We start from the raw sequence: 14,588 nt of genomic DNA on the forward strand, positions 1-14,588 counted from the left end.
CCCTTCTCCCTATATATTAATATCACACCCATTATTAAGAGACCAACACAATTCCTACAAGGTCAAGTTCACCACACCCTTCTTCTGTTCTATTTGTACTTAATGTAATGTACATAAGTATTTCTTTGTTCTGTATTATCTCTACTCAGATTTTTTTTTTCTTATCTCACATGTGTTTGTCTCTTTTGCCTATAAAATTCCAAAGACCCTCAAGCTCTATATGTTGAGAGGTCTGGGCAGAAAAATATGATAGCTCAGAGGAAGGAGAGATTGATTGCTCCTAACTGTGGGGATCGACTAGACCAAGGGTCCTCAACCCCCAGGCCACAGACTAGCACTGGTCCATGGCCTGTTAGGAACTGGGCCGCACAGCAAGAGGTGAGCGGCAGGTGAGCAAGTGAAGCTTCATCTGTATTTGCAGCCGCTCCCCAGCGCTAGCATCACCACCTCAGCTCCACCTCAGATCATCAGGCATTAGATTCTCACAAGAGTGCCAGTTCCTGGTGCCAAAAATGTTGGGGACCACTGAGATGCTCCTCCAAGCTTCTAGTTGTTGGGATGCTCCACCAAGAAGGTAACTTAAGAAATGAAGGATAAAGTTTTGACTATGGACATTCCAGACTGATGGTATACTATATTCAGGGCAGAGACAAAGGTGAGAAAGTATGACACACATACAGCAAATGGTAAGTGGTTCAGTGTGGCTGGTGGTTAGAATGTATTAACTAAGTTAGCAGAAGATAAGGCTCAGTGTTTCTCAATCAACAATGGTACCTATCCCCAGGGGACATTTGGAAATAAGATTTTAGATTGTCATAAGATTCAGGGATGCTACTGGCAGAGACCAAAGATATTAAACCTTCAATGATGCACAGGACAATTCTACACTATAAAATATCACACTCAAAATGCCAACCTAAGGAAGGACTTTATTTAATCTCTGGGGAGAAGCCTGAGTGCTTCTTCTGGAAAAGGCATATGGTAACTTGAATTATTGTTCAGAAATATTTATTCCCTATACCTCACTTCCATGGGAGGAATATCCTTTTGTCCTCCATCGATGATGATATAATCACATGACTTGATTTAGCCAATAGAATATTAACAGGTGGGTTTTCTCTCTTATACCTCTACAGTTACCACGAAAGGATGTGCCCAGACTGGCCTCATGATCCCAAGAGGAAGATGAGTGCTATGGAGCAGAGCCCAATGTAGATCAGCCAACCCTCATCCAAATCCCAAATCTGTGAATAAACCCAGGCGAGATCAGCAAAGCCATTCAGTTAAGATTAGCTGATCCCCAGCAGATCTGAGAAAATGAATAATCGTTTTCAGCTGCTGACTTTTTAGACAGTGTGTTGTGCAGCATCATTGTGACTATAGTTACTAACACAAGGTGTTTGCCTGAGGCAGCTCCACACCTTCTCCTCTTTTCCATCTGCTGGTGCTAGTGTCTCAGTCCTAAGGAATCCAGAATCTTTCTCTGCTCTTTCCCCCAGACTTTCTTGTTATGCTTAGACTCCCCGTGGCTCACCCACCTAGGGACCAAACCTTACCTACTACAGCCTCCTTCTCAACCTCGGTCCTGATCTCGGGCTGCTCAGTCTCTTGGATCACCACACTCACATCTTGCATTATTTGCCTGACTTCATCTTGTCCCTGCATCTCATATACAAGGGATGGGGTCCCCATCCCCTCCAGTTCTCTTCTGTCAAAGTCCTGTACACCCACAGTCATGACTTTCACGCCTTTCTCCCTCAATGTCTGTGCAGCATCCGAGACCTCATCTTCAGATTTGCCTGAGGTAATGACCACTGCATACTGGGGAATTCCCTGGAGAAACCGGCTTCCTGCTGCCTCCCGGAAGAAGGTCTGATGAAGGTATCGCAGAGCTTTGCCTGTCCTCCTGGAGCCACCCCGGAACACAAAGTGATCATGGATGTGAACAATCATCTCATCCTGGGTCTGGTAGGTATTGAGCAAAAATTCAGTGTGACCTTGATCACCATACTGAGCCAGCCCAATCTGGTACTTGTCCCTGCCAACATCCAGCATGCCAACCACTCTGGAGATGAAAGTCTGCATCCACTGGAAACTGGCCTGTGACGTGTTCTGTGAGGTGTCCACAAGAAAGACCACATCTGCGTAGGCCTGAGTGAATTCTGGAATGAAAGAGAGATCGGGGGAAGAAAAGGCACAGGGAAGAAAGTAAATCAAATCAAGATCTCATGAAAATTGAATACACAAATGGTTTTATGTGGTGGATATAAGAGAAAGAGGGACTCTACTTAATGTAACACTGTATGTATTACACTTCTACTTCCTCCTCACAAGGCTCTTTCCTTCCTGTACCCTGCTGCTTTTGTCTTTTTTATTAGACTAAAGTACCTTTCAATTATTCTTCTTCAACTGATGGAGAAGACAAGAGAAATTAACATACGCTGAGCAATTACTTTGTGCTAGAGATTTTTATATACTTTATCTGATTTAATCGTCATAAGCCACCTTGCTAGGCAGGCATTATCTTCATTGTGTAGATGAGAAAACTGAAGTAAAGAAGCAAAGTTGCTTGTCCATGGTCACATGATTGGAAAGTAGCAGAGGCAGGATTTAAAAAAACAAAAAACAAAAAACAAAAAAACAGGTCTTCCTTACTCCAAAACCCATGCTGTTTCCTCTTATCAACATGTTAGGGTGTCCTTTTCTACCCATAAGAACTTCACTTGTCCTTCAATCCTCAGCTCAGATGTTCCTTCATCCAACGTCTCCCCAAGTTCTCCAGGGACAGAAAACAGCTCCTTCTCCTACCTCCCACTGCACTCAGTGTATCCTGGCTCATATGGTAATTAGTCATCCTGGTTGGAAGTTTGGGTTTTGACACAGCTTCTTACCTTTTATCTTACCCTCCACTGCTGAGCACAGGGTCTGAAGAATCCCTCCTGAGACATCCTGCAGGATATTGAAGTTTTCAGTATTGAAGAGAAATTTCTCAAATGGCTCACTGGCAATCTTTTGCAACTCCTGGACATCCTGCACGTTGACCCCTACCACGTACACAACAACTCCATCTTCTTTCAATCTGTCAGCTGCCTCCTGGACTTCATCATTGGACTCCCCATCTGTCACCAGGATAACTATCTGAGGAACCCTGTCCTTGGCCCGGCTGCCAGCTGCCTCGGTCAAGTAATTGGTCCTGATAAACTCCAAGGCACTCCCTGTGTTTGTGCCTCCTGTACGGTAGGGCAGATTCTGGATATGCTCCAGGACCACACTCTTCAGAGGGTACTGGTTCAGCTGAAAGGCTGGGTAGATGTTGTCGTTATACTGAGCAAGTCCCACTCGGACCTGGTCACTGCTGATGTCAAGCCCCAAGACAACAGAGTGAAGGAAGTTCTTCACTTTCTGGAAGTTGTGGGGTCCGATGCTAGTTGAGCTATCTACTAGAAAGACAATATCTGCCAGGACTGCTTCTCTGCACGCTGCAAAAGAGAGGACAAAAGGGATAGGATCTACAGATCTTCACATAAAATACTTAGAACCAATGGAACCAAATGATATACAGAAAGGCAGAGCAATGCCAGGCAACCTATACTCAGTGGTCCTCAAACACCACAAATGACAGTATGCTCAGAGAAGTGACAACATCCCCTGCACCCTTCCTTCCCTCCACTCCATCATCTTCTGAGACTTCTGTTTTGCTCTACTGATACTTCCAATCTTGAAAACCACTTGGACAATCTCTTAACTCTCATTAAGAAAAAAATACTTCTATAAATGCAGCAGCATGCTAAGAAAGGGGCTGTCCTCTTTCAACTGGGAAAAAAACTTTATCTCTAGGAATATCCTGGCACCAACATGTCAGAAAGCTGGAATACATCTCTCTATAGAACTGAAAACTTTATACCAGCCCTCACAATCTCACAGGATTGTTATGAGGATAAAATAAGATAATCTACTATAGCAGACAATATCAGTGCTCTGCCCAAGTAGTTTTAGATCTTTTTACTTTTTCTGTACAATGCTCTTTGGAGGACTTCTCTTTGGGTCCTGGAGCTGCTTTTCCTACGATGTATGAAAGCCTAACTCCTTGCCTTGGGTCAAGACAATCCTGAGTTCTCCTGTAGGATCAAGCTGAAACTAATCACTTTCTGTGGAACTTTTCTCTGACATCATACCCTTCCTTACTTTCCTCTACTTCTCTATTCTGCATCCCCTACATCATTACCAACCTCCTTTGAGAGCTCTTCTGTAATAAATAAACTGTATCTAAATCCTTGCTTCAGGCCCTGCTCCTGGGGAACACAATTTAAGACCTTTCTATTGGAATGGGTCTGCTCTATAATACTTGGGGTCAAGCCCTATCTGTGCCACCTAGTTATGTTACCTTTGGCCTCAGTTTTCCCACATTAAAAATGCAAATAATAGTGCTATTTGCCTTGTGTGTCTATGTGAAAACAAATACTAATTTCCCTATGTATCTAACAAAAAACTGATAGCTATCTCTCAGTCAGATGGGCAATGCAAACAAGTTTTGAAAACTACATAGCACCAAGTAAACCATGGTTATTACTATTATATAAAACCTCTTTGTAAATCTTGAAGTGCTATAGAAATATAAGATATATAAGTTGGCTGTACAAATTCAACACTACCACCACACGCCCATGGCATCAAATGACTCAAAAGTTTTAGCAGTATCTTCCAGTTCTACCCTATGTAGAAAACCAAAATAATGAATAAGTAATGAAGGCTCTGTTTTTTTGTGGGTTTTGATAGAACCCACAGCAATCTTCTCTTTCTCTGCTCAAAGTTCTGTGCTTTCTTATAGAATTTAGTAATTAATTAATACAGAATTTTCACCAGTTTATGCCCCATCGCCAACAGCAGAAATACTAAGCTGATGACAGGTATATCATTACAGGTAATAATCATAATGCTTATGGGCACCTCTGATGGGCTAAGCACTGTGATAAGCACTTTATTTGCACAATTTTAATGCTTTCAACAACTTTCTGAGGCAGGTACAATCATCCTAGAAATAAAATTTAGATTCATAGAGATAAAGTAACATGTTAAAGATAATACAGAAAGTGGAAAACCAGGATTTGAACCTAGATCTTTCTTTTCCCTAAATTCATACTCTGTACATGACACAAACACACTGGTAGTAAAATGAGCCAGCCTCCTGGGTGAGCTACTGCTCTCTCCCTTCTTCTGCCCCACGTCCAGGTAATATGGGTAAGTTAATCCTGGAATAATAAAATTATTCTAGGAACAAATATTTAGAACAGCATTACGCCCACAGTATTTATAAACAGAGTTGATAAGTTTTTGGCCAACGATTGGAGAGGAGCAGAGAGTACAGATGGTTTAGTGGAATTTTAATGTAAAAATCAAACATGCAGACATATGGAAAATAGGGACAGTGGGAGGAAGGAATAAGAGATTAAGCTTTGCATTCTGGGACTTCTAGATCAGAAATAAGAAGGAAAACATCTTTGTACCTGGAGAAATGTGGTCAACAGGTTGAGCTGCTTTTGCCAAAATGTCACAGAGCTCCTGCCGCAGCTTCTGAGTGAGACTGCCCAGACTAAAGAAGTTAGGAATAAAGGAGGCGAACTTCTCTACAGGGCTGCTCACGATCTCCCTGAGCTCTGCCAAAGCTGCATCTCTGATGCCAACTGCATAAAGCAGGATGCCTGCCCTCCTAAACGCTTCAGCAGGTTCCTGCACAGGGTCCTCAGCTGGGCTGCTGCTGATCACCACAGCAATCTGAGGCACACCCTGGCTTGCCCGGCTCCCGGCTACTTTCTGGAAGTGGTGATCTAGAAGGAACTGCAGGGCCAGGCCCAATTTGTTGCCCCCAGGGCCCTCAGGATTAAACTGAAAGTTCCGAATGTGTCTCAACACATCGCCCTTGCGGTGGTAGGTGGAAAGTGAAAACTCTGTTCGAGGCACATCGCTGTACTGGGCCAGGCCCACACGAATGGTCTCTCTGCTGACATTGAAGCTGTTCACCACTGTGTACAAGAAGTTCCGCACATTGCGGATATATTGAGACTTGATGTTGGCGTCCACTAGAAACACGACATCTCCTACAGAGGCCTCCCTGCAGACTGAGGAAGAAGATCAGATTAAGATAAAACAATTTAAGATAAAACATTACAAAATTGACAGCTACTGGCTGTGAATAGATCTTTCCCAAATAAGTACCTTTACCCCACAGATCTGCCTGCACAGCCCTTTGGCGATAGCTTATATGTATGCAGCCTAAGCACATAATTATCTTCCTTTGCTTTTTCTTGGCCACCATCTACCCTTGCTCACTTACCACCTTCTGTTCCATTCTAACAGACATTTGACCCCCTAGTTTGACTCATGGTATTACCTTCAATTAGATCCCTTACCATGGCCCTCCACTCATCCCTCAACATAATAAAAGAAACCAGGGGAAACAAAAGTAAAAGTAAATAGGACTACATCACCCTAAAGAGTTTTTATACACTGAAGGAAAGCATCAACAAAACAAAAAGACAACCGAGTGAGAGAAGATATTCATCAATGCTATATCTGATAAGGAGTTGATATCCAAAATGTATAAGAAACTCATACAACCTAACACCAGAAAACAAAAACAATCCCACTAAAAAATGGGAAGAAGACCGGAATAGACATGTTCTCCAAAGAGGACATATAGATGGCCAATAGACACATGAAAAGATATTCAACATCACTAAACATCAGGGAAATGCAAATTAAAACTACAATGAGATATCATCTCACACCTGTCAGAATTACTATCATCAGTAAATCAACAAATGGCGAGGATGTGGAGAAAAGGAGACCCACGTGCACTGTTGGATTGTAAGTTGGTGCAGTCACTAAGGAAAACAATATGGAGGATCCTCAAAAAACTAAAAATAGAATTACCATATGACCCAGCAATTCCACTTCTGCGTACTTATCCAAAGAAATCTAAAATACTAATTCAAAAAGACATATGCACCCCTATGTTCATTGAAGCATTATTTACAATAGCCATGATATGGAAGCAACCTAAGTGTTCATCAGTAGACAAATGGATAAAAAAGATGTGATACATATATTTGAAGAAATATTACTCAGCCGTAAAAAAGAATATCTTGTCATTTGCGAACATGGATAGACCTAAGGGTATTACGCTAAGTGAAATAAGTCAGACAGAGAAAGACAAATATATGTGGAATCTAAAAAATTAAACAAACAAATAAAACAGAAAAACTCAGAGATACAGAGAACAAATTGATGGTTGTCAGATCGGGGGGGCAGTCTAGGGGGATGGGTGAAAAACGGGAAGGGATTAAGATGTGCAAATTGCCAGTTATAAAAACAATCACAAGAGTATAAAGTACAGCATAGAGAATATAGTCAATAATATTATAATAACTATGTATGGTGTCAGATGAGTACTAGATTTATTGGGATGATCACTTCATAAGTTATATAAATGTCTAATCATGCTATATGTCTGAAATAGAATATTGTATATCAACCATAATAAAAAATGAATTAAATAAAAGTTAAAATTTAAAAAAAGAAATCACCTTTCTATCAGTAGAGAATGCTCTTGGTACCCCACCTAGATCTCTGTTGCCGGCTAGCACACTCATGCCCAAGCTGCTTCATGTGGTAGAGTTAACTGTTTTACTTGACTACCACCAGCCCCCTTTAGTTTGACTCATGGAATTACCATAAGTGGCTCACATTTGTCCTTTGGCTCCCTGAACTCAAGGCTGCATTGTTCAACTACTTCTCCCAAACTCAGATCTAATCCTGGGAACCACAATTCCAATAGCAGTGGAAGTGGTACTCCAGCTGGGCCCACCCTAGTCTTCAGCATGAAAAGGATAAGACACCAATTAGGTGGCTGCAGGACTTGAGCAAATAGTTGATACCTCCCATTCTCAGATTGTGTTTCTCTAGAATAAGGGATGGACCAGATGACCTAGTCTCTTTCAACTTAAATTTTGTTTTTCTGTGGCAAGAAGTAAAATATGGATTAAGCACAGCGCTTGTGTAGACAAAAAGAAGAAGAGGCAATTATGATCTATCTTCTCAGGAACCACCATGACTTCTCCCTCTCAATACCTCACAGTTAGATTATCTGTGATAATGAGAGAAGAATACATAAATTAGTGATGAGAAGAGAAACAAAACAGAAACCAGTCAAAGATGGTTTTAAAGTGGCTAAAATACCAAGGGATAATTATCTCATTAAATACATCTTACATTTGGTTTTGCAACAGGAGAGTTAAAATGCTGGCTTGGGCTGGCCCTGCACTATCTCTTTAGCTTTATCTCTTTATCCTCTCCACTTTGTTCTCTGTGTTCCAGGCTCTTTAGCTCTTTAGTCTAGTTTGCCAAACTTTCCATGCTCCCACTTGCCACTGACCTTTAAACATGCTATTCCTTCCATCGAGTTTTTCTTTCTTCTCTCTCTCTCTCTCTCTCTCTCTCTCTTTCTTTCTCTCTCTTTCTTCCTATTTCTCCTTTTCTTCCTTCCTTCCTTCCTTCCTTCCTTCCTTCCTTCCTTCCTTCCTTCCTTCCTTCCTTCCTTCCTTTTTCTTCTAGTAAACTCCCATGGAATCATGTTCTTTTATCTTGGTTTGTAATATAATATTCATTAATGCGCTTATTTGATTAATGGCGATCGCATCAACTAGACTGTGAGCTCCATGGAAACAGACACCATATCTTTGGTTGGCTTGTCTGCCACTCAAATGTTTACCATAGAGTAGTCACCCAAAAAAATATTTGAGGAAGAAAATATTTGGGAAAGAGAGAGGAAGAGAGGGAAGGAGGAAGGGAGAAGACATCACTTACGAGGATAAAAATACTGAATATAAGTGGAACCAAATAAGGGAATCAGAAAATTTTAGAGCTAGAAACAATTCTATGAGATTATACAATGCAATACCATAGCCACTAGATACATGTGCCTGTTGAGCACTTAAAATGTACTAGTACAACTGAGAAAGTAAACTTTAAATTTTATTATTGAATTTTAATTTATTTTAATTTAAATAGTCACATGTGGCTAGTAGCCACTGTTGAATAGTGCAAGTATAGAATAATGAATCTCATTCAACCATCTCACAGATAAGGAAAATAAGATCCAGAAAGGCAAAGTAACTCATGTAAGTCCATTCAAAGAGCCAGTATTAGAAACTAGTCCATACCCTGGATTGTCATAAAGAAGATTAAATTAAACGTTGACATTACAGAAAGGCAAAGACCACATAAGAGTTTAGATAGAGAACGGCTAGGAAGGTTGCTGCCTCCAGGGACATTATTAAATCCATTTGTTACTTCTAGAATCCTGAGTCTCACCACGTCTTGGAATTTTGCCTAATCTTGGTCATAAAGCCAAGCAGACTCATGATTATTGAAAAGGAAGATAATACGTAAGCTTAAAGTCTTTTAAGCTTTATTTCTCTATGAACCCCTGAAATACACTCCTATGAAGAGGAGAGAATTCAGTGAGCGCTCCAGGGATGGCTAACGTCCCCTTAACGTCTCTTTCAGAAGAGAGCAAACACAGACCATAAAGTGTTTTTCTGATCTTCACAATCAGAGAAACACAGCTGTAGAATATTTTTCAGGCAAATAAGTATTGCTTCTATCATGTGCAACTTGATAGATGTATTCCAATTTCATACTGTTACTTTCTTAACTCCTCCACTAACTTTTTGTCATTTTAGAAGGTGTTTGAAACATGAAAAGACTGTCACAGTTTCTGTTCACAAATGAGGGGAGTCAGAACTAACGGGAAAATTTGGAGAGTTTTATGTCTTTTTTCCAACAAATAACAGTCTGTGTAATTATATTTGAATATGTAAACCTCATATTGCCTCAAGGGAACCCCAGGCTACTCAAATAATGTTCTCTTGCTGATTTCCATCTTGAAAAGTCCCAACAATATGTTAAAGTGACTCCAAAAAATTTCAGAGGTGCTGCTAGCATTCTGTGAAGCTATCCATCTTGTGATGACAATTACCCCTAGGAATAGCTCTGCCAAAGTAGATAAAGCAAAATGGAGAATCAATAGACTGAGTCCAAGTTTACAAAAGTTTCTGAGAACCTAGTAATACACTCAGAAGTATAGTATTTTTTAATATCTATTTTTTATTATCTGATGTTAAGCTTTGAAATAAACTAAGTGCCCACTGTTCACTACAAATTTCCAGATTCTAAGTTCTCCTTACAGAATCATTTTTTTTTGTTAATTACAAAGCTCTTATAATATTTTCTTTTAAGATTGTCACTATCTCTAGGTTCCTGACAAAGTCGTCGTTTTTGGCTTAAAGAATCTGATCCATTACCAATTCTCTGTGACTTGATGAAGCCGAAACTAGCTGCAAGGAAGATGGTCCCCCAAAACATCTTCATAGTCTCCATTCTAGGTATGTACCTAGAGAGAAAAAGAAACCTCATAATTAAAATTATGTCATCATACACTTAAAATAGATGCATTATATCATGTTAATTATACCTCAGTAAAGCTAATTTCTTTTAAAAACATAACTGTATTTTTCCTTAGATTGAAACTTTATAAAAATAAAGAAGGACATGTGGCCACATTGCCTCAAGGAAAGTGGTCTTGCTGACCCAACTCAGAAAGAATTTTGCAAATACCCAGATTATACCTCAGACTTCAATGTTTAAAGTTGTCCAGATATGTCTATAAAAGGAGAAAGCATATAGGGCATGGGGTGGAACTTCTGTTTTACACACTGAATTCATTTGGTGGGACATAAACATTTCTGAATGATTTTGCTTGTATTTTTATACAAGCACCGGATGACCTAGTAAACATTTGTGGCATAAAGAAATATTCAAATCTCTCAGGAGCACATCTGCCTGATAAAATCAGGCTAGCATGAAAATATTTTATATGTTCCCAGAAGAAGCAGAACCTCAGACTCCCCGCACCCCCCCCCAAAAAAAACAAACTTGGATCCATTTCCAAAGTCTCCATGAAAATTATACACTCTCAATTCCATTTCTATTTTTTGACTCTAAACGTCTATGTGTTTAAAAACAAGAACAACACAGCCATCACATTGAATGAGATATCCCATCTGCAACAGGAAACACTTCATCTGTATTTTCTTAGCCAGCCAACCTCATGGCCATTCTCAGCAAAGTGTAGTGGAGTTAAAAGTAAATATTCTTGGAAATTGACTGGGTTTGAGTCCCAGGTCCACTACTTAATAGCTGATCTTAAAAGCAAGTTGCTTCACCTCTTTGTGCCTCAGCTTCCTCATTTGTAAAACGAAGGCAATAATAGCATCTACCGCAGAGTCCTGTAATCAGGATTAAGTTAAGTTTATTATTGTAAAACACTACCCACGACCGGCACATAGAAAGCACTCTCTACGTGCTTGTTAAACAGAACACGTCTTCTTGAAACTCGCTATATAAAAGTAAAGAAGCATTCCCTCTAATTCGAAACTCGGGATATGGAGAGATCCGCATTTGCTACCAGCGGCGGCGGCTCCAGACGGGTCCTCAGCGGCCAGCGCAGTGGCTCCCAGCAGCCCGGAGCGCGCACCGCAGGCGGGCAGCGCAGCTCGCCCATCCCAAGCACCGCTCCTCCACCTGCTCCGCAGCAAAGGGAAGGGGAAAGGGTCGAGCTCCAATTCCAGCCAACGCTTGACCTCCAAGCAAAAAAGGACGGCACTGAGAAGCCAGGGCGGGGCAGGCCTCGCAAGCAGCCTCGGGGGAGTCCTGGGACGGCGCCGATAGGGAGTCGGAGAAAGCCCAGTGAAGTGCCAACACCGCAGAGACCTCGGGCGACCAGAAGAGAGAAAAAACCGACAGCGCTGCCAAGCCCAAAAACTAGAGGAGGAAGAAGAGGGCATCCCGCAGGAGTCCTTAGAGGAGCAGTGACCGCGCAGTGCCACCTCACTGGGGGGCAGTTTCCTTCTGGAACTGGACGGCTCGGCTCCCACGGCCCCCGCCCCTTCCCATAGGCCCAAGCATCGCTGCCACCCACCTGCGCCCACACCACCACACCAGGCAGCACACCAGCCCCTTCGGGGCCCTGGCGGCCCATGTGGGGAGCAGTTTTCCTTTTGTCTTAGTTCCCCGCGACCCCTCTCACCCACGTGCACACACTTGCCCTCCTGGACAACGCGCTGACTTCCCACTAAGCCGCACCCTGCGCCTGCTGTGATCCCATTCCCTCAGTGGCAGGGACATTGCTGACCAGTCTCCTGGTTTGGGGGTCTCTTCCCCACCCCTACTCTTTCCTGTGGCTTCCATTAAGGAGCCTGGGAGAGCTCCCCTGGTTATAAAAGGGGAGCCTAAGCTCCATCTCATCCTGACATGCCCACTCCACTACACTGGCAGCAGCAGCAGCAGGTGTGGCCAAGGGATAAAGTTGCTTGGCCCCATGATGCTCCAAACCAACCTGTGTCTCAGCAGGTGTGGCTCACACCTGTTTTTCTTACTTCGCCACCCTGCCTAGTCCCTGCACTAAGTTGCACAGCCCCCTTGGGGCACAGGGGAAAAAGCAGGAGCGGTTTGAGCCCCCTACCCCATATGCTTCCACTCTAGGCCTCCTTTCCTTTTTCCTCACATGGGGCACTACTAAAGAGCTATACCCTTTTCTGGAAAAAGAAAAAAAAACTCAGAATCTAGAGGAGTACAGGAACACTGACATTTTGCATTGTATATTAATAAAGCAGTTATTTTGTTTTGTGTTTTAATTTATATTTTTATTTAATTCGTTTAATCTTTCTTTTACTTAATTGTTGTTTTGTAAATTACAATGCTAATGTCTTCACATTCCTTACCTCAAACCCAGGAAAGGCCAGCAGAGCAGGCCTTAATCTGCTAATTTCATTGATAGAAATTGGGTCCCAAACATTGAGTGGCATACCAGAACTACATAGCTATGCACCATCAGGTTCTGCCCCAGGTACCCTGACTTCAGGTCTAGCGTGCATGTGACTGGACCTTAAACATCTGCTTCAAACCCCTTATTGAAAATCTGTGAGTTTATGCTGTCATTCAACTCCCCAGAGTTTACTTCATGTAAAATGAAAACCTGCAAGCAATTTATCCTGGGGTAAAAATGAGAGCTCAAGCCTTAAGTTCCTTTATCAATTAGATCTTCAAAGAGCGTGGTTTTATGTCCAAAATACTGTATTAGATGCTCCAGAGAATGGAATTAAAAACTATGTTTTTGCATTTAAAGAACAATCTATTTGGGGAGAGAAATTTAACATAGCAGAAACTTTAAGGTGCATTCTTTAACGTTATCAAAGAGTTAAAACGAGAATTTCAATGTCTAAATCATTTTGCAGTCTTGGGCCCTCTAAGCAGAATATGTGTAGAAATGATATCGTGATGCCCAGAAATAGCTGCCACCCAACAACAGAGATCCTCTTTCCAGAAGGTGTAAGTGTAGCCATCCTGCTTCCTGAGGACCCATTTCTACTGGGCATGCTTAATTCACTCCTTAAGAGTGACTCAAGGATACTCATCTGTTTTATTATTTTATGCGAACAGAAAATACTGGGAGTAGTGTTGACTTCAAAGAAAGTCAAATAGGCCTTGATTCTGGTTTCAGCTTGAAAATTTGCTCTGTGTGTACTTGACTGAGCCAGTTCCCCTTTCAACATTTATGTGATGACTCTAGAGGGCTTGGCATTGATTTGAGACCCCTACTATATTGTCCACTATGTTACAAACATTCCCCAGGGTATTAGTTCAGTGATTTTCCAATAAATAGATGTGAAATAATTGGATTTCTCTGTTCCTTGGTTTCTGTATCAACTTCCCATTAATGCTTCCTCAGCGAGGCATATAAGTTATTTGAAAAAAGATACTTTAGGACTTTACATATCCATTCCTCAACAAAATTTCATCTAGTGACAAATAAATGAGTGCATGAATCTTAAAGAATAGACCGTTCTAATGAATTAAGGACAGTATGAGGGTAAAGAACTTGAGAGTTTGACAATGCCAGAAAAAAATTATCCTAAATAAATTCATATTTTATGATTATGAGTATTATTACAATAAAATACTATCCTTCAACTTTTTTAACTCAGGTTAATAAAGTTACATGAAATATAAAAGTAGAATATCTATATTTTTATATTTAATTATGTCCTAATTATTAGCATAATACAATTAGTCATAATGAAAATGAAATGAAAAATATTTTTACTTAGCTGTAAATAAAGCACTAGAATTGTTTATGGAAATCTAGCGGGAAAGTCAAAAGTTTATAAACATATTACAGCTGCGCATGTGTGTGTGTTATATCAATGAAGAGAAAAACATCTGTATATAAAGGACTTAATATCTGTATTATATATACTATTTCATGAAGATGTTTATATCTCATTAAAGTTGCTGAAATGGTTTTGCATTTAAACATGTAGGGCCCAACGTGGAGGCAAAAATGAAGTCATTAAATGAAGTGTTCCTAAGCAGGGATAGCATAGGATGCCAATTCTTTCTGGAAATAATTCTAAAGGGTTTGGGATAGAAAGAGACTTCTCTCAGAATATACAGTTTCCATAGTTAATCCC

General features: G+C 41.0%; 1 protein-coding gene across 1 annotated transcript in view; it reads right to left on the minus strand.

Moving 5' to 3' along the window:
- The window catches only part of LOC102883890 (collagen alpha-4(VI) chain-like), an 85,367-nt gene extending 74,926 nt beyond the window's left edge, over positions 1 to 10,441 (minus strand). Inside the window, 5 exon segments of the mRNA XM_025043654.1 lie at positions 1,472 to 1,519; positions 1,557 to 2,162; positions 2,892 to 3,479; positions 5,505 to 6,116; positions 10,362 to 10,441. Of these exon segments, the coding sequence (XP_024899422.1) occupies positions 1,472 to 1,519; positions 1,557 to 2,162; positions 2,892 to 3,479; positions 5,505 to 6,116; positions 10,362 to 10,437 (1,930 nt within the window). The 5' untranslated portion in view covers positions 10,438 to 10,441.
- Positions 10,442 to 14,588: the final 4,147 nt, after the last annotated feature.

Source organism: Pteropus alecto, unplaced genomic scaffold (assembly GCF_000325575.1).
Source record: "Pteropus alecto unplaced genomic scaffold, ASM32557v1 scaffold92, whole genome shotgun sequence".
Lineage (NCBI taxonomy): Eukaryota > Metazoa > Chordata > Mammalia > Chiroptera > Pteropodidae > Pteropus > Pteropus alecto.